At 35.1% G+C, this 25,470-nt stretch overlaps 2 protein-coding genes and 1 pseudogene across 2 annotated transcripts; 1 reads left to right on the top strand and 2 right to left on the bottom strand.

The window, feature by feature from the left end:
• Window positions 1–9,905: 9,905 nt before the first annotated feature.
• Window positions 9,906–10,298, bottom strand: LOC145669826 (uncharacterized). The gene has a single exon (XM_081738171.1). The coding sequence runs from the start codon at window positions 10,296–10,298 to the stop codon at window positions 9,906–9,908; it is 393 nt and encodes a 130-aa protein (XP_081594297.1).
• Window positions 10,299–10,499: 201 nt separating this feature from the next.
• On the bottom strand, window positions 10,500–12,020 carry LOC145669825 (uncharacterized). Its single transcript, XM_081738170.1, has one exon. It carries the CDS (start codon window positions 12,018–12,020, stop codon window positions 10,500–10,502), a length of 1,521 nt encoding a protein of 506 aa, XP_081594296.1.
• Window positions 12,021–24,224: 12,204 nt separating this feature from the next.
• Window positions 24,225–24,997, top strand: LOC145670601 (cytochrome c oxidase subunit 2 pseudogene; annotated as a pseudogene).
• Window positions 24,998–25,470: the final 473 nt, after the last annotated feature.

Below are 25,470 nucleotides of genomic sequence, written 5' to 3'. Positions count from 1 at the left end.
CCCGTAAAAATACTTACATTTTTTTGGTTGTGTCACGTAGCACATTTTATTGAACTAATCAATCTAATGCTGACAGAAAGTTATAGGTAAAAATCTCTCGGTAAAGTCTTCACTTAAATGTTTTCTTTCAGTCTAATATCATATAAAAAATGAATTATTAAATTCAGACAAAATGCAACACATATTAGACACTCATTTTACGTAGTGGTGCTCACGACGAAAACATTGCTCCCGTCTTCCAAGTAGATTTCATGACTTCTAACTTTGTCATCGATGACGACAGTCAGAAACTATTAAAATTCCCACCACAGGACAATACAATAGAAGTTTAGGTAGATAAATGTATACTCCAAGTACACCAAGTAGCAAAAGTGCACAAAGTGCAAAAGCATGAATCTCAATATATTTATCAAAAATATTAAAGAAAAATTAGAACGTAATAAATTGAATTTGTATCAGACTTATGTAAGAATAATAGCTTAATGATGAAACATCATGCGTTCCAAGAGACAGAACACCATGGACTTGGATAATGGTATCGGGTCTGTTGTTTTGACGTCATGCGTGTAAGGAGCACAGAGCTTTGATTTAAAGTAAGGAAGAACATATTTCGTTGGTGAATGATTTCCAGTTTTATAACGCTTTCGTGAATCACGTTTCTAAAGAGATGCGTAAACCCTTACCTTGCGGATTCCTAAGTACACAATTTAAGAAGTATTTTTCGAGTATTATCCATAGAAAGGTCATATCGCGAAAACACTTAAGTACAGTGCATGTATTTTTTTTGTTTGTTTGTGTTGAAGTGAAGTGTAGGAAATAAGAGATATCTATCTTCGACAAATGATAGAATCTCTGGAGATGTGTGTGTATAGCTTAGACAGTTGAAATAAGGTAGCTGTGCGCAATTTCGCCGCGTTAAGCTTTTGACCGACTATTGCAAATTACTGATAACTGGCGAGTACGTTTGTACTGGAAATTGATAGTATACGGTTTAAATTATCTGTGGAAAAAAAAGAAACATCTGTACGCTAATTGTATTGTACTTCCATATACAAAAGAAAAATGTGTGCAACTGGCGAAATTGCATACACCCTATCTACAATTTTGCTATCCCTACTATAAACAAAGGTGACAAATCAAACCGTTCGCCAAAACAAATACTGAAGTACACATTTTCACCCCATGAATATCATGATAGACATAATACGTAATCATTAGTAAATACTTATTATTACTGTAATTAGTATTGTGACAGTACGTAACCCATGTTACACAACAGTGAACATTTGTTAATGTTACAGAGAACATTCAAGACAGAAAAAGATCCTCATCTGCTTTAGTCAACCAACAACATCTTCATGGACATACGGTGCAAAACTTTCACAAAGTCTCATGTGTTTTACAACATTTTGTGCACAGAAAAAAAAAAACTTGTACATCTATTAAAACGTTTCCTTGTAATCCCAATCCCACGCTGTGACGACCTTGTCCTTCTGGATGTTCTTGTTGATGTTTTTGACCTGGGATCTGTTTCTGGAAATAATGATCTCTTAATAACGGTAGACCTACTGTTTATGGCTTTGCGAGTGTTTTTGCAGGAGCTTTTCTCCTTGGGGTAGACAGAATTTCGGCAAACGCGTCTGTCCTCTAGTTACGATTGTCTGTGTAGCTGAATCGGACGTCTCATTGGTAACAAAATGCTGTGTGGCTGTACTTATAGGCTGCTGGTGTGTTTTTGTATATTGCTTGGCCCAGGTTCCAATTTCGCCAACCTTTGTTCTACATGGCGAAATTGCAAACACTTTCAAAGACTACACAAATGGGGTGACAATATGACTCACAATGTACAATACATAACGTTACCCTTATCATTGTAGACATAAAGCATTCGTCTTGACACTCGTAGATGCATAATTGTTGTTAATAACACCATAAAAGATTTACCAAGAAGATTTAATGAATACAATACATAGCTGAATTAAGAATGGGAATCACTAGCGTGTTTTTCAATGGGTTCATAATCTCGTGTGCGCGTCAAGTCTGTCAAATGTTCATTTCTTCATACTACAACAAACAGAGAATTCATGCAAAAGCGTACTCACATTTTGATAATGTCCATAGCTGCGTGTCCACACTAGTCCACCACACTGATTCTACCACTAATTCTTAGTAATTACTAGAGCGAAGAGAGAGTAATGAGAATACTGCAGGGGATGATTGAATGATGTTCTAGTAATATTCGTTAGAAATTTTATAGTCATTTCTAGAAGACACAAACACTTTCATTTTCTGTTTGTAATTTTATATTCACGGAAGCTGAAGGTCTTGAGGAAGGAATTGTTTATAAATCAGTTTTACTTTTGCCAAAGCCTTCCGTGTTTTCCTAATGACCTGTATTTACAACTTTACCTTGTTTGTTAAGTAAAAGTTCTTTCTTCTGGTTTAATTTGAAAAAAAGGACGTTTACCACGTATGTGACATGTTAATTTCATTTTTACTTTTACTTTTGTTGTTAGCACTTGTGGAAAGAGTTCCAGTATTTACTTGTTCTTTTAAGAAACAGGTGAGCACTTTATTATTTCTTGTGTATATATGTTCCCATCACAATTGTGGGAATGCCTTACTATCTATATATAGGTGGAGGTTGGATAGTCAAATCATGGTCACTGGAAATCCACATTTGCTCTGGTTGCATATTAAGCTTGGAATTATAAAAAAAAGTCATTTGCCGTAAGCAAGCTGTCGGATTTTACCGAATCAAGTAATCACTGCTTTGATTGTTTTGCTGTTGAAACTTATATTTCACTTCATTTTCCCATCACCTAAAAGTGTGGTTAAGCTGACGGAAGAAAGCCCTAACTAAAATTCCTTCATCCGCCTGACGTAACTCAGAGTTCACACATCTTCTTCTAATGTTATTGAAAATTATTTTTCTAATATTTTAAGATAGAGGATATAGATATCACCCGTGTAAAAATTCTTCCATATCTTCCACCTTATTGCTTGAAGTTTTTATTGGCCTTGCAAATCTTGTATTTGTACAATATTCCTAAGGGAACGTTCCTCACAGCTTCAGTCAAGTTCTGGAACTTATTAGTTTTCTGTGTACTCTTGACGTTTTAATACACAATTTTTAAGAAGTGGTCTATTCTTTGTTTTTACCTCTTAATAGTGAATCCACGAATGATACTAATTTATATAACTATAGGTATTGAAATGGCATTTGTCTTTCCTATGCTCTCTTATCTCTCTTCACTTTACAGTGCTTTAAAGAAGAATATCTAAAGTTTTATAAAAGTTTATAAGGTAAGTTCTACAATTGTTTTACGCAATCTTTAGAACATTTCTCAACTTCATTCCATTAAAATCTTAATTTTAGTAAGTTTCTGATTAGCTCCGATATAAGTACAACCAAAGAAAATGTTGTTGGTTAATTAAGTGCAGTTTCGAAGTTAGGTTCTTAAACATAGCATATACTATTGATTTACTTTGTTAAAAGTAATATAAAAATACTTATTACTTAAAGTACTTTGCTAAACTATTTTAAAGTACCATGTTAAAGACAGAGTGAAGTCTGGCAAATTCAGGTAGCGACTATGCTGTGCTCACTTTGTCAGAATTCATTCAGCTGTTGTGTTTCCGATACATATCAACATATGTATATGTTATTTATTTAAAGTTATAATTACAACATATAAGTATTAACTACAGCCTTTGCATTTCCATTCTTCTTAAATATAAAAAATATAATACTAATCTGCAATATATGTCAGGAATAGTAGGAAAACGGGATTTTGGATTTAAGATGCTATCCTGTAAGAAAAATCACAACTATTGTCTTTCCACTATATTCTTAGAATTCTCCAAGTGCCATAGAATGAAAACATGTCTCTACATTATATATATATATATATATATATATATATATATATATATATATATATATATATATATATATATATATATATATATATATATATACAGGATGTTTCAAAACAACACTGACAACGTTTGGGAGGTGGTTCCTGACCCCAAGATAAGACAAAAGGTGTAGACCAACCTGTGTGCAAAAATGCATCCTTTCGGAGTGTAACGAGACACGTTTTCTCAAGATTCAGGACCTTCGAAGAATGGACTCGTACGAGGATGAAAATTAAAAAAAGAAAAAAGAAAATAAAAAAGAAAAGAATTATGTTAAAAAATATTATTGAACTTCAAGTTAAAAATAGGCTGTTTATTTCTTAATTAGGATCTTTTGTAAATATTAATATTCAATCTGCCTTTATTCAATCATTTTTGTATTTAAAAAAAAAAAAGATGGAAAAAAAAGAAGAATAGATTTGCTGTTTGTAGTTTGAGCTGGTGGAGAAAGAAAGAGAAAAGAATTGTGTCTGGGGGCGTGGCTATTGCGAGCTGAAGGTTTTGAACCAGCGTACCAACTTGTGTTCGCTGATGAAATTCCAAACGCTTCGCCGGAGAGGAGCTTCTTGTCTTATTTGTGTCTTCCGTTCTGTGTTAATTTGCTTCGCAGTTGTGTGTTTAAGTGGAAATGTGGGACGGTTTGGAAGTTAGTGCCAGTGCTACGAAAGTAGTATATTTACACGGCAGGAAGTTTCTTCGATATTAATGTTTAAGATTTGTTAAGTGAATTATGTTAAATGGGCATAAGTATAATATTGACATTGGAGCCTTATCCGGTGGCCATTCTCGTCGGTCAGCTTGAGGTCGGAACTAAAGTGGTGGTGTTTGTTAGAGAAGTATTTTTAAGGCCGAGTGCAGTAATTTTTCTAATTACTGAAGGTTCTTTGGCTCGTAAAAAGGTGCTCGTTATGGGGAGTAACGCTACCTTTAAACCGCGTTTGGATTATACATTTTGTTTTGTAGAGGTGAAAGTGGAACTGGGTTAAAAGCTGAAAGTTTCTCTAGTTTTCCCAGCTTTTTCCGAGTAGCGCCACTCTAGTGCACTGTTTAAATGCCTTATGCTTTGATATTATTGAGAATTATACGGAATATTGACTGGAAATATACTACCAAATTGTCGTCGACTTTCAGAAAGTAGGAAAGTTCAGACGATAGAGACCAGAGGGAACCATTAGATCACGATTGGGGGAGGTAACACGATAAAATATAGTACTTCAAATAATGTGAGTGATACTCCATTTTTTTAGCAGTAACAAGTAGTTGTGTCACGTATAACTACATGTTTTCTACGGTTGAGAAATTTGACTCCAATTCGTCCGGGTTAGGATTCAATGAATTGGCCCTATATTTCTCTGCTTTAACGTTTTGTCCTCCCTCTGCTTTACGAAAGATTTTCTGCGTGATTCGATCTCGACACTAAAAGAGGATTAAATATTTAAAGATTTATCTGATTGATCCAATATTTTCATTAATATGTTTTACTTATTTCTTGTTGTTAGTCATTATCTGTACGTTACGATAAAATTGGGTCCGAAAACTTAATGCGATTCATATTTCTAATTTCTCTAGCAGCTAATAATTTGAGTCTAGATATTAAACTATGAAAAACTAGCAATATTGTTTTAGATACCTTACTATTTGAAAGTGAATTATAAATTTTTTATAAGAGAATAATTAATTTGAAGTTTTGAAATATTCAGACTTAATCTAAACAGATTGTTAATGAATATTGAGAGGACTTATTGCGTGGTGAGTTGTCTTTTATTCAATGTGACTTCTTGGATATTCATAGTTAACCTGTGCTGGATAGGCCGACTATATCTATTTCATGATTGTCAAGATATGAATGATATTGATTGTAATTTGTAGAAACTTTAAAGGATATCTTTAGGAGAAAGTTAATAGATGGATTTGATATGAAACCAGAGGTTCCATACAATTATAATTGAGGATGTATTGAAAAATTATTCATTTGGAGTTACCATTTGGTTTGCTTTCGAATTTGAACTCAAATAATTTATTTTTACCATAGTTAAAGACTGTTGCTATGTTGCATAAATTTAGTATTTATATGTTATTCAGTCGATGTATATATGTTCTTCTAACGCAAAAACACATATACACCCTTGCAATATTGTTGAATAAAGTTGTTACAATAATTGAAGATGTTGTTGTGTATTTAGCATATGTATGTCTTTCCCCATATATGTATGTATATTTATCTTACTGGAAATATTGGATCATATTGTTCGGTTGTTTACGATTCGATACGAGATAGTTCTGGTCCGCAAGTCCCATCTACCAGGCCAATTCTTGCTGAGTTTGGATCCACTGTTTATTATTATTATTATTATTATTATTATTATTATTATTATTATTATTATTATTATTATTATTATTATCATAATTTATAATAAGACTCTCGATTTGTATTCGATTTGATTTGGCTAGGTGGAGGTAGACGTTACATATAATTTGGAATCCAGTCCAACACTTTTGTTTTGTAGGCCTGCCAGTTTTTTTTAACCATTAATTTTGAATGTGTATTGGCCACAGGTTAATGTTAGTACAATGATTCATCCTTATATTTTTTGTTCTATGAAAAATTATCATCGTAGTCCAAAGTTGCCTAAGATTATTATAAATTTGATGACTCCTCCAACATTGGCATTCCAGTAAATTATTTAAATTGAAGCAATTAGGAGAAACATAGTAATTACTTTTTGATTAATATTCAAAATATTTTGCGAGAATTTTGAAAGAAAAATAAACTTTTTGAATTTAGAGAAAAAATTGTCATCACTCATTTAAGTCATTGTTTACTTAAATGGCTTTTAGTATTTATCCATATCTTCCTTTTCAATTCTCTTCCAGATTTGTTTAGCTTATTGAATCGGTTTCCATTGGTCTTTAATTATAGCTTTAGCAGTTGGGTAGCTTTAGTGAATAGTTAGATTTATTAATTGGTATTGTTTTTTGATTACTAGTGTTATTTGTTTACATTTTGTAACGGATAATAATTGCGAATATATTAGTATAGATATTCCTGAGTCTGAATATTTGACGTTTGAAGCTTCTGGACATCCAAGATTTGATAGAAATTCAAGGTGTGGCAATTTGAACGTGGATCTTTCGCCTCCTGTATTGGATAGTATGAAATACAGGTATTTCCTTTAACCTTGAATAACTTATCTAATCAGCCTATGTTAAGTTCAGTGGGATCGTGTGGATTCAGTAGAGTAGCTAATTCTCCCACCAATAATAGGTTCAGAAATAAACAACGGGTAACCTTTTCTGAACCTCCGTTACAGAATCGAAATACAGGTTCTTCCCCAAATGTTAATCCTTCAGGGGACAATCCAGTTCATAATAGATATCCAGAACTAGGTATCTATTATACAAGAGTTTCGAATTTTCTTAGTTCGACTCCAAGAGTAGGAGATAACAACGCATTAGGTAGACATCCCAATTATTTTGCAGAAAATAGGAATCAAGATTTTAGAAATCATGATGGAGCTTGTCAGAATCCAACTGCTCGATTAGAGAGTAACCGATTCGATATGAATTTAGAACATTTATTATTGTTGAAGTATACTCACATGAAATCATTGTCTTATTTAGAGAATAGGTTGCTGGGTATAAAAAAAATAAACGGAAATGACAGTTATCAGGTTTTCGAGATGTTGGTTAAAATTGAGGAAATTCTGCTGGATAGCAGTTGTACAATATGAATGTATGTATTTGTAACTTCACTAAAGTACAATGACAATGCTAAAAACAATGTTCAGTGCACTGTAAGGCTTGATTCGTATACCACATGAATGCAACCGAATATAAATTCATTGTATTTAATGAATACAACTTCAGTTTGCACACAAAAATAATACACGAGAATAAACATATTCACAAGGTCTTTAGTTGTAAACGATTCTGATACGATGGCTTATTGTTTGTGCTATATTGTATGATCTTCGACCATCATATATGGTCCACCAAAACTGCATGTTCTTGCCTTCCCACTCACACACTGTTAACAAAAAATTAGAAAAGCGTTAAGTAACTTGAACACTGTTGCCAGCTAAAGGCACACACACTGTTAAATACACAAATAATCCCAAACATACTCCCCCTGTTGGTCAGCTAAGGTCTGACCAAATAAAACAAAATGATACATATAAAAAACGAAACAAACACAAAACTTGAAGCAATGTTACAACTGTACTTATTTTTAGATTACCAAAATCTCAATTCCAATCGTTGTTATATGGTAATGCAACTAGTTTCTTGATGGAACTTTTGTATGTTCCAGTTGTAGTACGAACCGTCACTACACGAACTAGCAAACATCCTTTCCTGGGAACACTTCTTCAATGATGCCCAATTTCCACTGCAATGCAGGAACGTTGTCCTCAATCAGCAAAACTACATCTCCGACCTTGAGATTGTGTTGCGGTGAAGTTGTCTTAGAGCGTTGTTGAAGACCATGTAAATAATCTCGGGACCATCTCTTCCAAATGTGTTGGTTTAGTTGTATCTTCTGCCAACGAGATAAGCGGTTGTGTGGTAGATCGGTGAGGTTAGGCTCTGGTAAAGCTGTAAGTGCTCCTCCAATTAAAAAATGTCCAGGTGTGAGAACACTGATGTCGTTAGGCTCACTTGATAACACTGTAAGTGGTCGAGAGTTGAGACAGGCCTCAATTTGTTTGAGTAATATTGCAAACTCTTCATACGTTAACACTGCACCTTTTGAAATACGAAGTAGATGGTATTTCATTGATTTTATACCGGCTTCCCATAGTCCTCCAAAATGCGGCGAATTTGGTGGTATGAAGTGCCACTGAATTTCTTCGGTCGATGTAAAATCATGAAGTTGAGAACTAAAAGGATCTTATGAAAACAGGTGATACAATTCTTTCAATTCGTTGTTGGCTCCAACGAAATTTGTGCCATTGTCGCTGTATATATTAAGACATCTTCCTCGTTTGGCTATGAATCTGCGTAAAGCTGCTATGAATGACTGCCCACTAAGATCTGTTACCAATTCCAGATGTATTGCCTTGGTGGATAAACAAACAAATAACGCAACATATGCCTTACGTATAGATCCATTTCTAACTGCTCCTGATTTTATGTAAAACGCTCCAGCGTAGTCCACGCCTACGTTTAGGAATGGTCTGGCTTGCTGCACACGAGCTGCTGGCAACTATCCCATAAGTTGTTTTGAACCACTGACCTTTAACTTGAAACATGTCCAGCAATGATGGATCACTTGTTTCACTACCTGTTTGCACCTGATGATCCAATATTTCTGACGTAGTGATGATATTAATAATTGGGGTCCAGCATGAAGTAATCTTAAGTGTTCTGCTTCAACTATAAGTTTTGTTAAGTGTTGATTTGAAGGCAGAACTATTTGATATTTGGCGTCAAACGGAAGTTGACTATTCTCCAATCTTCCTCCAACTCGGATCATGCCTTCACTATCTAAAAATGGATTAAATTGTTCAGTTTACTTCCACCACGAAGATGCTGTAATTCACTGTGAAATCCAATTTCTTGTGTCCATTTGATGCAGACGTGGAGCTCTTGTACTGAAAGATCTTCTGTTAGTTTATTATGCTTGTGTCTGATGTTATGAACAAAACGTATACAATATATTATTGTTCTAACTAACCTTGACAATTTTGAGAATCTTGTTATGGTTTCATTGCACCAATTGTCTAAAGTGACTGTCAATGTTATGGTTCCCTTACTCTCTGGAACTTGATCTGGTTGCAATGAATCCTTCTTGTGACTGACCAATTAGATTCTAAACTAGAAAGGCATTGTGGACCGTGCCACCATAATGAATTGTCTTTTATGGAAACTGTATCTATTCATCTTGAAATCAAGTCTCCAGGGTTGTCTGAAGAAGTTACATGTTTCCAACAGCTAACGTCAGTTAAGTCTTGAATTTGAGCTACTCTGTTGGCCACGAAAGGTTTTCATTTGTTGCACGGAGAAGCTAGCCATGCCAACACAACTTGGGAGTCGGTCCATAAATGGACGCTACTTATGTTCAATTTTAAATTCGGTAAAATCTTGTGAACTAATTTTGCTAAATCAACTGCTGCGCATATCTCCAGACGTGGAAGAGTGATTTCCTTGACTGGGGCCACGCGTGATTTAGCACATAATAACTTAACTGATATTTCTCCTTGTTGATTGATCGATCGCATATAAATGCAAGCTCCATATGCTCTTTGAGAAGCATCTGAAAAACCATGGATCTGAATCTCCGCTATGTTTCCTTCAACGAGTACATATCTGTCGAATTTAATCTGATTGATTAATGGAAGTTGCTTGTACAATTTAGTCCATTTCTTTGCTAATTCCATTGGTATACTGTCGTCCCATTGAACCTTTTGCCGCCACAATTCTTGCAAAAATATTTTGTATGAAATGACAACTGGTGAAATTACTTCTAATGGATCGAATATAGAGGCAATGATTGAAGCAACCTGGCGTTTAGTAATGCACTCTTGAACCTTCAGTGTTGACGTCTTTCTTTCAACGAGAAATATATCCTTGTCTGGATGTCATGACAATCCTAATGCCTTCACGCCATGGCCTTCGTGGAACTGGATTGGACGCTGCACTTCTCGAAGCTCTGGCGAGATGGATTCCAATAACCTTGGATCATTCGAACTCAATTTCCTAAGTGTAAAACCTCCCTTTCCCAGTAACTCTATCAATTGCTTCTGGACCTCTAGAGCTTGCTGTATGTTGCTCATGCCACTACAAACATCGTCAATATAGAAATCTCGACGTAATATTTCTGCTGCTACAGGGCAATTATGTTCTTCTTCGTCTGCTAATTGCTGTAGGCATCTTGTGGCCACAAATGAAGCACATACCGTACCATAAGTAAGTGTTTTCAACTCAAAAACTTGAATCTGTTCATTTCTAGATCTTGTCCACAATATACGTTGTAATGGCGTGTCTTCTGGATGAACATTGACCATGCGATACATCTTAGTGATTTCTGCAGTGAATACTACCGAATGAGTTCTAAAGCGCAAAATGATATAAAACAAATCTTGCTGTACTGTAGGACCAAATAAGAGATGGTCGTTGAGGCTTTTTCCGCTGTCAGATTTTGCTGAAGCATCAAACACCACACGGAGCTTCGTTGTAGAGCTTGTGGGCTTAAAAACTGCATGATGTGGTAAATAGTATGCAACACTGACGTCCTCCTTTTTACGCTCATCTATCCTTACCATGTGACCAAGATCTTGATATTCTTGCATGAATTCTGTATATGTAGTTTCAAAGTTCGGGTGTTGATCGAATCGTCCTTCCAATTGCTTTAATCTAACCAATGCTTGCTGATAAGAATCGCCTAAAACTGTACAGTCTTCAAGCAAAGGCAATCGTACAATGAAACGCCCTGTATGATCTCTTGTTGTATTCTGAACGAAATGTCGCTCACATGCAAGCTCTTCGCTTGATCTAGGTGTAACAGTAATTTCTTCTAGTTCCCAGAATGTTTGTATAAATAGTTGTTGCTGTAGATCTATGTTTGTCTTCACAAAGCATGTTGTTAATGGAATATGGGGGTCACGTTCTTGAGGAATGCGTCCTGCCACGATCCATCCTAATTCTGTCTCCTGAAGCACTGGAAAATCACCTGGCCGGGTTTTGTGTCCTGACTTCATAATTATGTAGAATACTTCCGCACCTAAGAGAATATCTATGTCTCCAGGCGTATTAAAAGTAGGATCTGCTAGAACAGTGTCCTTGGGAATGTTCCAGTCGTCACAATTAATTCTTTCTTCCGGTAGTTTACTTGTAATGTGAGGGAGAACTGAACAACTTATATTGAATGAAAATGTGTTAACACATGAATGGACACAAATATCTACAGAGTACTTTGTATTAGATATTGCTTGATTTATACCTTGAATTGGAGTATACTGTCTATACCGTTTGAAGTTCAATTGTTGCACCAAATTCTCTGTTATGAAATTGGTCTGACTAGCACTGTCTAGAAGCGCGCGACAAGGAACCAAATTTCCCTTGTTATCCCTTACTTTTACTATTGCAGTAGATAACAACATTCTTGCGTTAGGCCTAGCCTTTAATGCACAATATGACGCCCTAAATTTTTACTGGGATCTGAGTTGTTACTACGCTCTTGCACCGCGGCACTGCTTACACTTGGAAACCGAACTGATTTGTCCTTTGTTACGTCTACATGCAATAATGTATTGTGCTTTTTGGAACACTTTTTACAACCTCTCGATTTACAATTCTTCAAAAAATGATTACTTTTCAAACAATTCATGCATAATTTTTTTTTACGAATGCACTCTAATTTTTGGCTGTGTCCAGCATTCACAAAAGACGAACAAGAATATAAGGGATGCTGGCTATTAGAAAATTCGCATGCATTTGAAAATGTTGATAAATAAGTCTTTGATGACTGAATACTTTTTGTTTGCTTGTTTTGTACGCTACTACCCTGCTTCACACCATCAATACTAGTTCTCATGTTCTCAAGCATCTGACAACGTTTCTCGAGAAACGAAAAGAATTCTGATAAAGCAGGAAAATTAGAATTCGTATTTTGAAGCTCCCGTGACTTTCTAGTAGCTGCATCTAATTTTGATACAAAGTGATCGATCAAAATTACGTCTGTGAGGTTTACGTTTGGCTCAAGTGCTTGTAGCGCATTTATATTGCTAGTAGCTGTATTTATAAAAGCGCGAAGTTCACTTACATTTTCTTTATACACTGGCTTGATTTGTAGTATTTCGTGAATGTAAGAAGAAGCAATTAGCTTTTTATTTGAATACCTGTGAACGAGTAATTGCCATGCTACTGAATAATTTGTTTCGGTAATTGGTATATTTTCAATTAGGTTTAACGCTTCGCCCTTAAGAGAAGTTCGGAGCTACTGAAACTTCAGTACTGTGGAAATGCCTTTATTCTCGTGAATAAGATATATAAAATTGTCCTTATATGATAACCAATGTTTACAGTTCCCGTCAAATGCAGGCAACTGTATCACCGGTAATTTAACTTGTGCGCTACTGCTAGTGTTATTATTAACAGCTGATTCTTTATTTCCATGCTTTAAAACAAGTGCTTGCATTTGAGCCTCTAAAGAAAAATACACGTTTTCAATTTCTGCACGAACGTTTTCTGCTTCCGCTTCGGGTTCGATGTGATCAATTTCAATTGTATCTTGCACCTCATGCAACTATGACCAGACGTTATTTAGATGTTTTAAGCGTGCACGTATTTCTCCTATATTGCCTTCATTTGTATCAAAGCCCTGAACAAAAGTGTTTATTCTGGTTAACTGGCCTCTGTATGCAGATCTTTGCCTTAAAAGACGCTGGTGTGATTCAGTCATGATTAAATGCTACGCAGAAATATGAAGAGTAAAAAAACTACTGACCGGAAGATGATGTTTTTTTTCTTTTTTTTACCTATGAAATATACTCCAAAAGCCTGGTCCTGGTACAACAGCTGTCTGCCTACACCAAAAACGTGATTATTGTTCAACGTACATGATAGCACCACATATAGGCCGACACAAACACATTTCTCTTCACAACAGCACAGAACAATTCTCAGAAATCTTTACACTCATGTGGCCCGGATAGGACCAAACGTACAATATCAATGTGTGTATTTGTAACTTCACTAAAGTACAATGACAATGCTAAAAATAATGTTCAGTGGACTGTAAGGCTTGATTCGTATACCACATGTATGCAACCAAATATAAATTCACTGTATTTAATGATTACAACTTCAGTTTGCACACAAAAATAATACACGAGAATAAACATATTCACAAGGTCTTTAGTTGTAAATGATTCTGATACGATGGCTTATTGTTTGTGCTATATTGTATGATCTTCGACCATGATATATGGTCTACCAAAACTGCATGTTCTTGCCTCCCCACTTACACACTGTTCACAAAACAGTGAATATTGCCACAGAGATATGAGCTATACATCGTTGTAAAGCGCATGTAACACAGACTTCAATCAGCTAACATTTGTGTTACCCGTGCCAAACCCTTAGAAGAAGAAGAATATTTTCAAAAACGATAATTTATTTGTTTTTGAAATTTATTTGTGAAAGGCTGGCAACACTGTTACTTGTCGTACGGAGGAAGAAAATCACATGTACACCAGACATTGGGTACAATCACGTAAAAAATGAAGGGCGATAATTCAATACCAAGTGAGAAAAATTCCGAACATGTTTCCTAAGAGAACCATCCTGTATATATTTTATGAAATATTTTGGTCTACCCTGACGTTGGCTGCACTAGGTACGCCCCTAATTGTCAGAGATATAAACCATACCTGATTGGAAAGTTCATGGAACACAGATTTCAGCGAGGTAACTCTTATGCCCCCGTGCGTGCGACAAATAACATTGTTGGCTGCGTCCCTCAATTTTCAGGTGTAGAAAATTGACACTGGAAAAGGGTAAATTCAATATCCCTCTGATTCATCCCTTTCAAGCCCAATTGCCATACACAGGATATCACTAGTTAGTATGTTGATTTATCTTTGTTGATGCCACTTTTCATGTTTATGGCTCCTTTGGGGGAGAGTTTCTCCCCTAAATGCTGAGGGAGAGGGAAATTAAAACATTTAATTTTCCCACTACCTTTCCGTTGCGAGACCCTTGATGTGGATGAAATGCACACCATTGGAACGTTTTATCCCTCCTGAAGAGAAAGAAACTTAAAACGTTTCTCTACGTTAATTAGGAGCCGAACTACGGAGGTTTAAACTACTGGCTTTGCACTTGAGCCGTTGGTCCTGAAAAGGTTAATGCTTTGGTAATTGTACTTTAAGAAAATACTAAAATATTCTATACCACTGTCACCATCATTATTGGCAAGCAAAGGTTCAAGTATTTTATCTTCTTTTAACTTACTCTGAGCCATATTTCATAAATAGAAATGTCAGAAATAAGGGGAAATTTGTGGAAATAGATAACGAACAAAAGAAACAAACGCTTACGTTCCGAACACACAGTGGTCTGTTAGACACAAACACACTTCACAAACATCTTGTATAGCACACAGCTCGCAATCGACGCAGTTTACCAGCCATAACAACAGGCACTGTTACAAATTGAATGTACATGGAGGGAAACGGTTTCAAAAAAACATCAGATTAAAAATTAATTTATCTTGGGTCTGTCAGACCCTAGAGTGCCTACGGAGGGTTAATTTTAACATATCAGACAGAGTCATAAATTACTGAAATAACATTATTATCATTCATTTTTTAACACCTAATTTTTTTTTATTTCCTGACATAATCACCTCTTGTGCTATTTCCTGACATATTGTTTATCTCTTGTTTAATTAATAACAAAATTTAAATCCACGTCGTTTGCTTTGTGTTTTTCTCGCTTCTAACAGTTTCTATTTGCTTCAGCACGTAAAAAAGAACAAAACAAAAAGTGCTATTAGTTACTTACCGTATTACGACTTTTCAATTTGCAAAATATAAAATATAATATTCAAAGTAACACTAACGTACCCGACCATATTGTCTTTGCATGTGAGAGACAGATTTGATTCCCGACGCGGATTCTGCTGACCCCCTTTTCAATACAAGTTTGTTCTTACACAGTAAAGTTTCTACCATTTATAAGTGAAAACTCTGCACTGCCTTCAAAAATGGTTAACGTACGGTATTCCACGTGAGAAACCCTTGGTTTGATTGCCGGTGAATCTGTTATCTACTTATTCAATATTTGTTTGTTCTTACCGAGTAAAGTCTATACAATTTATAATTTGAAAGGGCACAGTGCGAGCAAAGAAGAATTAGCATACGGTTCTCCATATAAGAGACCCCTGGTTCGAATCCCGGTGCAATGAACAATTTCCATTCCCTGTAGCCTCCATATTACATTATACTATATCTTAGTTAATTTATAATTACATATAGGTATACCGAGTGATATGGTTTTCTATGCCGGAAAATCAGCAATCATTTCCCGGTAACATTCAAAGACTTCGGTCCCCTTATACTGCCGACAATTACAATATGTTTTATATGTATTTCATTTACAATTCCACTTCCCATATAAAAATAAAACAAGTACAAAACAAGAAAACTAGAAAGTTAATACCAAAGTTAACACTTGCTCTTCATACGTTCTTCTTGGAAAGGGCACAGATCATGCAAATGAATCCGTATTCGTGTAACTCTAATAACCTTAAGAGCAATGTCGAAAACTCCAGATTCTTCTTTAAACTTAGTTATCCCCTTCCAACAAGCAACATGCGCTGCAATGCTGAGAAAGCGATGCGAGATATCATGAATATAAATTACACAAAAAATAACTTCTTATACGTGTGCGATTTACAAAATTCATTTCTAAAGGAAATGTATATGTTCTTTGTCTAATCTGCATTCCTTAAACATTCTAACAACGGAAATCATTCATTACACGTCAAACACATTGTTCGTTCTTCACAAAGCAATATTCACCGTTCTTAATATATGCTAAGAATGTACATAGAAAAATAATTATGAACTATCAACATAATTCATTATCATAAAGAGCCGCTTCTTTTGTTTTCATTCTAATATAATAATTCAACGTGTTGAACAACCTAATGTGTCATAGCTAAAGAAGACGTTCAACGGATGTATAAATCATTCATATGCAACAGAAATGTAAATATATAACTTAAAGCTATTCAGAAATTTCAAGTTTGATTTTAAAATGGAAAATCGTACCTGCTTGCTACGTGTAAACAATATATAATTAAGAACTATCAAATCTTCCGAATATCGACACTCATGAATATTCGTAAGTGGTGATAATTGTGTAACAAGCTACAATATGGACCTAAGTGATGGAATATGTAAATAAATCAATATGACAGTATAAGAGTAAGATTAAGAAATCTAGAATAAGAAATGTCTAGCACTAAATATGAGATTTTTCATTTATAGATTTGGCGCTCTGCCCACGAGCTACAACAATGAAATGCAGTATGTGCTCTTTCACTTGCGAAATGACTCATCAAAAAATATTGTTTGCGCTTAATGCAATGCAAATAATTCTTGATAATGCATAAATACGAGACATTTGATAGAACGTAAGTCATAATCTGAGAGGTGTGTGGGATATTTTAGATGTCTTCGAGTAAAGGAAAGAAGCAGTATATATTGAATCAAGTGTGACTTTATCATATAATACCTTGTAAGCAGAATATTCAGTGAAAACATATTTCCGATTTCTAAAATATAAAGCCATTCAAAACAATATTCTATCAATAACATAATATATTCTGTGTTCTAATTTTCAATTTCATTTGTAATATATATGTGCTAATATTGTGAAGAAACATATGAATAATTGAAACCTACACGAAAAACAATTTTTTTCTGCTAAATTTAATAGATACTGTCAGTATTACACCATATTGCACAAAATGATCAACGCAACCGCTGTTGTTATGGCGTGATACGCACCTGCACAAAGGACAAATTTAATACTTTTCACTTCTTTCCTGAAGATAAACATTTCAAATAGTGGTGGAGTGTACAGAAGACATTTGAATTATATAGAAAAACACAAAACAAATAATCATATTATTAGTATTCCAAACTTGGTAAATGTGCACCACTATCTACCTACAGAAATATATTCCACGAAAAAGAAAAATTGTTTTTTTATTAGTGAGTTTTTTTTAAATTTTGACCGCATTTATTTTTTTATATTTTGATTGAGTATCAAAAAGTATCACAGAGAAGTGATGGAAACTTTCTCGTGACTTTTACCGTTCTCGAGATATTGACAAAAACAGTTTCAATTTCAGGGGATTTATCAAGTCATATCCCGGGAACCGTAAGTCAGAGAGTGATAATATTTTGTCATTTTTTTAAATTATGAGCATGTGTCAAACAATATATTGTAGAAGGTTTTAAGAGAATTCTTAAACAAAACATGTAGAAAAATATAGTATTAAAGGAAATTATAAATGAAACGTTATATTACAACAATTGTTTAATCACCATAATAATAAGGTACAAACAACAAACAACATAAAGCCTGTAGAAGTTGATAAGAAAAATGTGTGTTTATGGGTTTGTTCTCGGGATGTTCTTGGAGCATTCTTAACTAGTTTCTAATTGTAGTTCTTCATTTTATTTATTTTACAAATAAAAGCTGAATAAAACCTTTTGGTAAACGCCTATCGTTTCAAAATGATAAATGAAAATGTACGTTTTACTAGTTAAAGCATGGAAACAGTGTATATATGACATAATATCAACCACAAACACTGCATTTCTTTCCTCCGTAAACTAATACGGGTCTAACTTAGATTCTCCGTCTTTAAATATGTTTCAGGTCAGTCTAATTTATATATATATATATATATATATATATATATATATATATATATATATATATATATATATATATATTCACTGGGATTTGCAGTGTGGTGCTGCTGCTAAGAAGGCTCTACCTACAAACCACATAAAAAAACAACGCCTTGCTTTCGCAAGAAAATGTGCACACTGGACACCAGCACAGTGGTGGAAAGTCATATTTTACAACGAAAACAAATTCCAACTGTTCCGAATGGGAGCTGTTAAGGTTTCACGTCCATCATCTTCATGTCGATACGACTCAAGGTATGCGGTTCCGACTGTTAGGCACTCCCAGTGTGTAATGGTTTGGTAGAAAGGGGTAGAGAAGGTTTCTATTTCTTACCACAAAATGCGACTATGAACTTAATTAGGTATATCAACATTCTTCAGGACTATTTAGTTGATATTTTCCATATTCTCGACTGTCCTTTTTTCATGCATGACAACTCTCCTTCTCAGAAAGCTGAAAAGGTTTCTTGAGGAGCAACTTATCAAGATGTTAGAATAGCCTAGGAATAGCCCCAATCTAAATCCAATCGAAAATTGTTGGCATCGTATGAAGGTATTCTTGGGACAGAAGAAACTTCAGAACCTACCTCCCCTCTAAACAGAACTGAATGAAATTTGGTGTATTGACATGGACATGAAATTATTTCCAAACTCTTGGTGATCCATGCCTAAGCGCATTTAAATGGTTCTGAAAAGTGAAGGTAACAAGATTATGTACTAATGTATGCATTTGCTGTTGTAGTTGATACACTTATAATAGCTTTTCAGATAAATTTTATGTATTTATTGTGTTTTTGTTATTAGGTCCGAAGAGCTTTTGCGGAGGAAGTAAAACCAACGGGACAACGTGTAATAAATTCCATAGATGATATCTCCTCCATGACGGATTACGAGCTCTGTACAGTCTTGAGGGATCCTCGACCCACAATTTTGTCGGTTTAAGGATAAACTCCGACAGAGATCATCTGAACAAGAAAGTGTTTGTTTCTTGGCGAAAATGCCAAGATTTGAATATATATGTGGTTCATAGAACGGAGGAGAAAGCACTAAATAGCAACGTATCATTTATTTTAAGGAGTTAAATAGAACTTATGTTTAACATAGTTCACGAATTGCAGAGTGTGCCTAAGCGCGCAGCGGTAAGAAAATATGCAAACATGAGTACTTTTTACGATAATGTGGTGGCCAGAAACGTTAGCGAATTTTTTGCCTTTCAAAATCCCTAACATATTGAAGTAGGTGGGGGCACTTGACTCACACTGCCCTAAAAATCGTTTCTTTCCAGGGCCTTCTGGTTCCCTTTTATGACCACTTTTCTCAAAACTTTTTCTTAACATAGCAGAAATTACACAGAGACTACGTGCGCATATTTTAGCAGCACTCCCATGTAACGTAGCAAAGACTACTAAAATAATGGTGGTGTATTCGTTCTCTTTTATGACACATTTCTCAACCCCTAGTTTAACATAGCAGAAATTACTTAATACAATGAACATCCATCAGAAATTACACAGAGCCTACGAACACAAGTATATAACATTGCATAACTAATAAAAGCCTATTATCAAATCTTCCAACGCTATTTAACATAGAAAAAACAACATAGGACTACAAACATGTAGCAGAACTAGTAAAAGAGTATGGTATATTTTTCCACCCTATTTTATCATGGTAAAAATTACATAAGACAATCAGCACAACGACCACAAACGCATATTTTAGCAGCACTCATATATACTAACATAGTAAAGACTAATGGGGATGTACTTGTTCCCTTTTACGAGCACATTTTCCAACCACTAATTAACATAGCAAACATTACATAAGACTATGAACGTATATAACAAACCCTATTTAACACAGCAGGGTGTACTCGTTCGCATTTTCAACCCCTATGTTGTCATAGGAAAATTACGTAACACTACGATCACATAGGAGGGCTAATAAAAAAGTATGGCACTTTGTTTAACCTTGTCTAACATAGCAAAGGCTACCAACATAATATGAGTGTACTCGTTCCCTTTTAGCAACCTCTATGTACATAGAGAAAATTACTTTACACAATGAACACATAATCCAATCGGGTACAGAGACTACAAATATTCGCAAGCCCGTATGCATAAAAGAAAATGGCGTATTTTTAATCACTCTTAACATAGTACAGATTTAAACTCCTATTTAATACAGCAGAAAACATGAACCAATACCAGGGGTGTATTTGTTCCCTTTCATCAACTACTACGTGCTCCCAAAGGACTGACTACCGAGGTAAAACGTCAAATATTTAAACATAAATAATTCATAAACGAAGCAACATTTAGAGGTGCAGTTTGCACATTTAGTAATAGGTAATCCACTACCACAAGTCTCAAAAGTATTAATCATCGTGACCAAACTCAAACATTAAAACGTAAATATCTCGTAAACGAAGCGACGGATAAATTTGTTTGGCCTATACAAATTTTGTACGAAGCAGAAAAAAGCGAAGAAGGAATAAATTCGGGTGTCTCACTTACTTTTGTATTAACGAGAGAAAATCCATGAAAGGCCACTCAGTGTTTTATACCATTTAGGCTATTAAAATAACCGAAAAACAAATTTGTGCCAATCAGAAAAGCAAAAATATGCAATTTTAACTAGCAGGGAATTTTATATCATCCTGTAATATTTAAACAAACTGAAGAATAAATTTGAGTGACCTATTCAATTTCGTACCAACGAAAAATGCCATTTTAACCAGTTCACAATTTCTATACCTTTGATGTTATTCAAATAAACGAAGGAATAAATTTATACTAACCAGAAAAAGCGAAAAATGTTCATTTTAACTAGTTCAGAATTTATGTACCTTTTGTATTACTCCAATAAACTAGAAAAACTGAGGAAATGCCATTATAAGTAGCTCAGAATTTATGTTGATTTTTGTGCTATTCAAATACACGAAGGAAAAATTTGAGTGGGCTATATATTTTGTAACAAAAAGGAAAAGCCGAAGGACGATCTGAAATATCTGAGTATTACTTAGCATACCTTGTTTAGCATTTTGGTCTATGACACTACAGTTTGAACACACATGTATTATCACAGCCATCTGTTGTTTGTTTAAACGGAGTATTTTTTTCTGTCGGTACAAAAATTCAAATTTAAAAATTTATCCTTCTTTTTTATTTTAAATGGTATACAGAAAGTGCACAAACATAGTTATATGGCTCTCCTTGTACAAAAATTGGTCTCCAAAACCTTCCTCTGTGTGACACAAGAATATTGCAAGGATCCCCACATCACAACAGACGCACGTGTCAACTCAACACGTGCTATTATTTATAAACAACATAGCAGACAACAAACCAACACGGAAGACCGAGGAACACCGAAAGCAGACGGACCTCACGGAAGGACCCGAGGAGGACAAATAAAAGGAGGACCACCGAGGGACCCAGCATCAGTCGACCAACTGATCCCTAACCTTTACCTTCCTATGTCGCTGTGGACTAGGAGCACCTCTTCCTTACCCTATGCCGCACTGGGCTAGGGATCCATCTTGAAGTTATAATCCAAGCCTAACCAACAACCTGCTAAAGTGTTCTGGAAACTGCCATGAGTGGAAGAGGTACCCGGCAAAACATTTAATATTCCTTCACTTGGTCATTGAGGAAGAGACATTGAGTTAGAGACACTTGTATTTATTGTTATATTATATTATATTTTGTAATAAAACTTGGTGAAGGGGAAAAGACACCCGGTCTATCATTTGACCCTACCAAACATTACATGGTGTAGGCACCGGAGTTTTGTACGGGGCGCTCTTTTTCTCAACTTTTTATCTAAACACTGACGAGGTTAGTATCATAATTCAACTAAATTTGACATAATCCCTCCCTCTCTTCTTACCATTCCTGAGTGCGATTTATGCCGGAAACTAGGTCAGTTAAACGGACGTACAGATCAGGAGAGAATAATACAAATATGACAGAGGGTGCATCGAATTTATCCTTTAATATGCCACATTTAACGAAGTATGCGGGACACGTGCACGAGGACCCGGACAGGTTTTTTATGCTATTCGACCATATGGCAGCAATGCAGGCATGGTCACCGGCTAAGAAGAACGAAATTCTACCAATATATTTACAAGACACGGCACTAGATCTCGTATTACAGCTTAAAAATCAAAATCAATTTGATACAATGACTTACGAAAATCTCAAATCTAAGTTAGTAGCTTTATGTAGGCCAAAAGTCCCATCGAATTATTCGAGGTACAACAAGGAATGGACGAGCCAATTGACTCGTACTTTTTACGTAAACTTCGAGCAATACGGCAGTTATTACGGGAAGCGACTGAAGAACAAAAGATCCACCATTTATCTTTGGGTTTGCAGAGGGATTTTCTTAATAAGACAGCATTAGAAAGGTTTGCAACGGTAGAAGCGTTACAGAATAAATTAAACACACTGGAAGCAGCTAATGACCTTATAAGGAAAAGAGAACACGCAGAGCTATCACAAAAATTACATATGTTATACGGCCAGAATAATATTACCTAAGCTGCATAATACATCCTATGGCCTATTAACAGAACCAAAGTCCATATATCCTGTACAACAGTTATATCATCATACCTATCCTGTACAAATGCAACCTGTTACACAACCAATGAACAGCTATATACCTGGATATCAACAACAAAATAATCCTTCAATGGCAATTCCTCAACACAACCCTCAAGAAATTTAAACTTCAAGCCAGGAACCTAAGACCGTTCCCCACCCAGAGCAAAATCCTCCACAAAGTGACCTCTCTACCTTGGCCACTAAAATGGCAGAATTGTCGCTGTTGATAGCCCAGACGAATTACAAAAGCCATCCGAGGAATAGGAACCAGGGAAACGGAAGGAGAAACAATAATAATGGGAAGAAAAAACAGGGACAAACCTCGAATAATCAACAAGCTTCTCCAACGGAAGATCAAATTTTGGTGTGTGCAATATGCCGGAAGCGGGGCCATGGGGCATCTAACTGCTACAAGCGTCAAAAAAACGAATAAGGCAGCCCCTTGACAAGGGGGCCGACAGTTACCATCACACGGAACGAGGAGAACTAAAAGAAACTGGCAAAAACTATGAAATTCCTGTAATAAACGAACAATTAGGACAATTGGCGGAAAGAAGAGAAAATATTGCGTTAGAAGACGAACATAACAGGTCGCATTTAACAATTAAAACTAAATTAGGCCTTCAGAACGCGATAATTGATTCAGGAAGTACAGTTTCCCAAATCGTTCCCCCTGGGACAAATATAATCCCATTTCAGACAATAATAAAAGAAATTTCAGGCAATAACATTTATTTGAACCAAATAGCATTAATAAAATTTAAAATAGGTCAGACAACATTTACTCATTACTTCAGAGTAATTGACAAGACAATGCCAATAATAATAGGAATCGATTTTCTCCAATATTCACATTCCACCATTGATTTAAACAAGAATACAATCTCGTTTTTTAAACGACCGAGGAAACCGCAGTTACCAGTTCAAAGTACAGAGAATACATTGTCAGCTTTAACGAATCAGATAGTGTCTCAGACGGATCACAATTGTCTGTACCTGACTAAGCAAATAACTTTGCCTCCAAGATCGCATACATATGTATACAAGTAGCAGGAAAGAAAAAAATAGCTGGCAGAGAATTTCTATATGTATCATTGCTTCCTGGATTACGCGAGAAATATAGGTTAAATGCCCTCGATCAAAAGATATGTGAGAAGCCTTTGCAAGAGCTCGGCCAGTAGTCTTCTCGGACCAACAAACAACATCTTTAGAATGATTCCAGAACTTGCCGCCAGCAGAGCATAGTTATGCTGAACTTCCCTTATTAACAAACTTCTAAGGTGGCAGATAAGTGCATTGGGCCTAAGCCCCAAACATAAGAATAAACATCTTCTTTAGAAATGGCCATTTGAAATCAACTAGGACTTCAAGATGCAGCGTCCCCTGTAATAGAACGAATAGTATTTTTTCATGATCATACAATACTCATTGTAACTATAATTACAGTCCTCGTAGGCTATTTACTAGCCTCTCTCCTACCAAATACATATATTAACCGCAATTTACTAGAAGGCCAAACCCTAGAAACCATTTGAACAATTTTGCCTGCTATTACACTAATCTTTATTGCCCTCCCATCTTTACGACTCTTATACTTACTAGACGAAATTCATCAGCCAGCAATTACTCTTAAAACAATTGGACACCAATGATACTGAAGTTATGAATATTCCGACTTCTCCTTAACAGAATTTGATTCTTACATAGTACCCATCAATGAAATAAATCCTAATTCATTTCGTCTTTTAGATGTGGACAATCGCATCGTATTACCTATTAATATTGACATTCGTATTTTAATTACCGCTGCTGATGTTCTTCATTCATGGGCTATGCCTGCCTTTGGTATTAAAGCAGATGCCACTCCAGGACGTTTAAATCAAGTAGCAGCTAATATTACACGCACGGGCTTATTTTTCGGTCAATGTTCAGAAATTTGTGGTGCAAATCATAGTTTCATACCAATCGTTGTTGAGGCTTGCCCTCATTCAGTATTTATTAACTGAATAACAAAAATAATACAAGAACTTTCATTAGGTGGCTGAAAGTAAGCAATGGTCTCTTAAACCAAAAGATAGTAAAGTAACAATTACTCCTAATGGAAAAATTAGTTAAATTATAACATAAGCATGTCAAGCTTAAATTACTACTTAATAGTATTTTTCTATTCCACAAATATCTCCCCTAAAATGACTCATCTTATTTATTATATTTTCCTTGTGCTACCTCTTATTTGCATCTATTATATATTTTAATTCAAATACACCTCATCCTTCCCTAGATAGCACTAATATTAAAAAAACAACCATAAACTGAAAGTGATAACAAATCTTTTTTCAACATTTGATCCCTCTACTTCAATTATAAACATATCATTTAATTGACTTAGAACAGTAATTGGACTTCTAATTATTCCAATCCCATTTTGATTCTTTCCAGGACGGCCAAACATTTTATGAAACAAAATTACCCTAACCCTTCATAAGGAATTCAAGACTATTCTT

This window comes from Thermobia domestica, chromosome 14 (genome assembly GCF_964235325.1).
Source record: "Thermobia domestica chromosome 14, izTheDome1.hap1.1, whole genome shotgun sequence".
Taxonomy (NCBI): Eukaryota; Metazoa; Arthropoda; class Insecta; order Zygentoma; family Lepismatidae; genus Thermobia; species Thermobia domestica.
The sequence above is the reverse complement of the archived record's forward strand: the minus strand, read 5'-3'. Positions and strand labels throughout refer to the sequence as shown.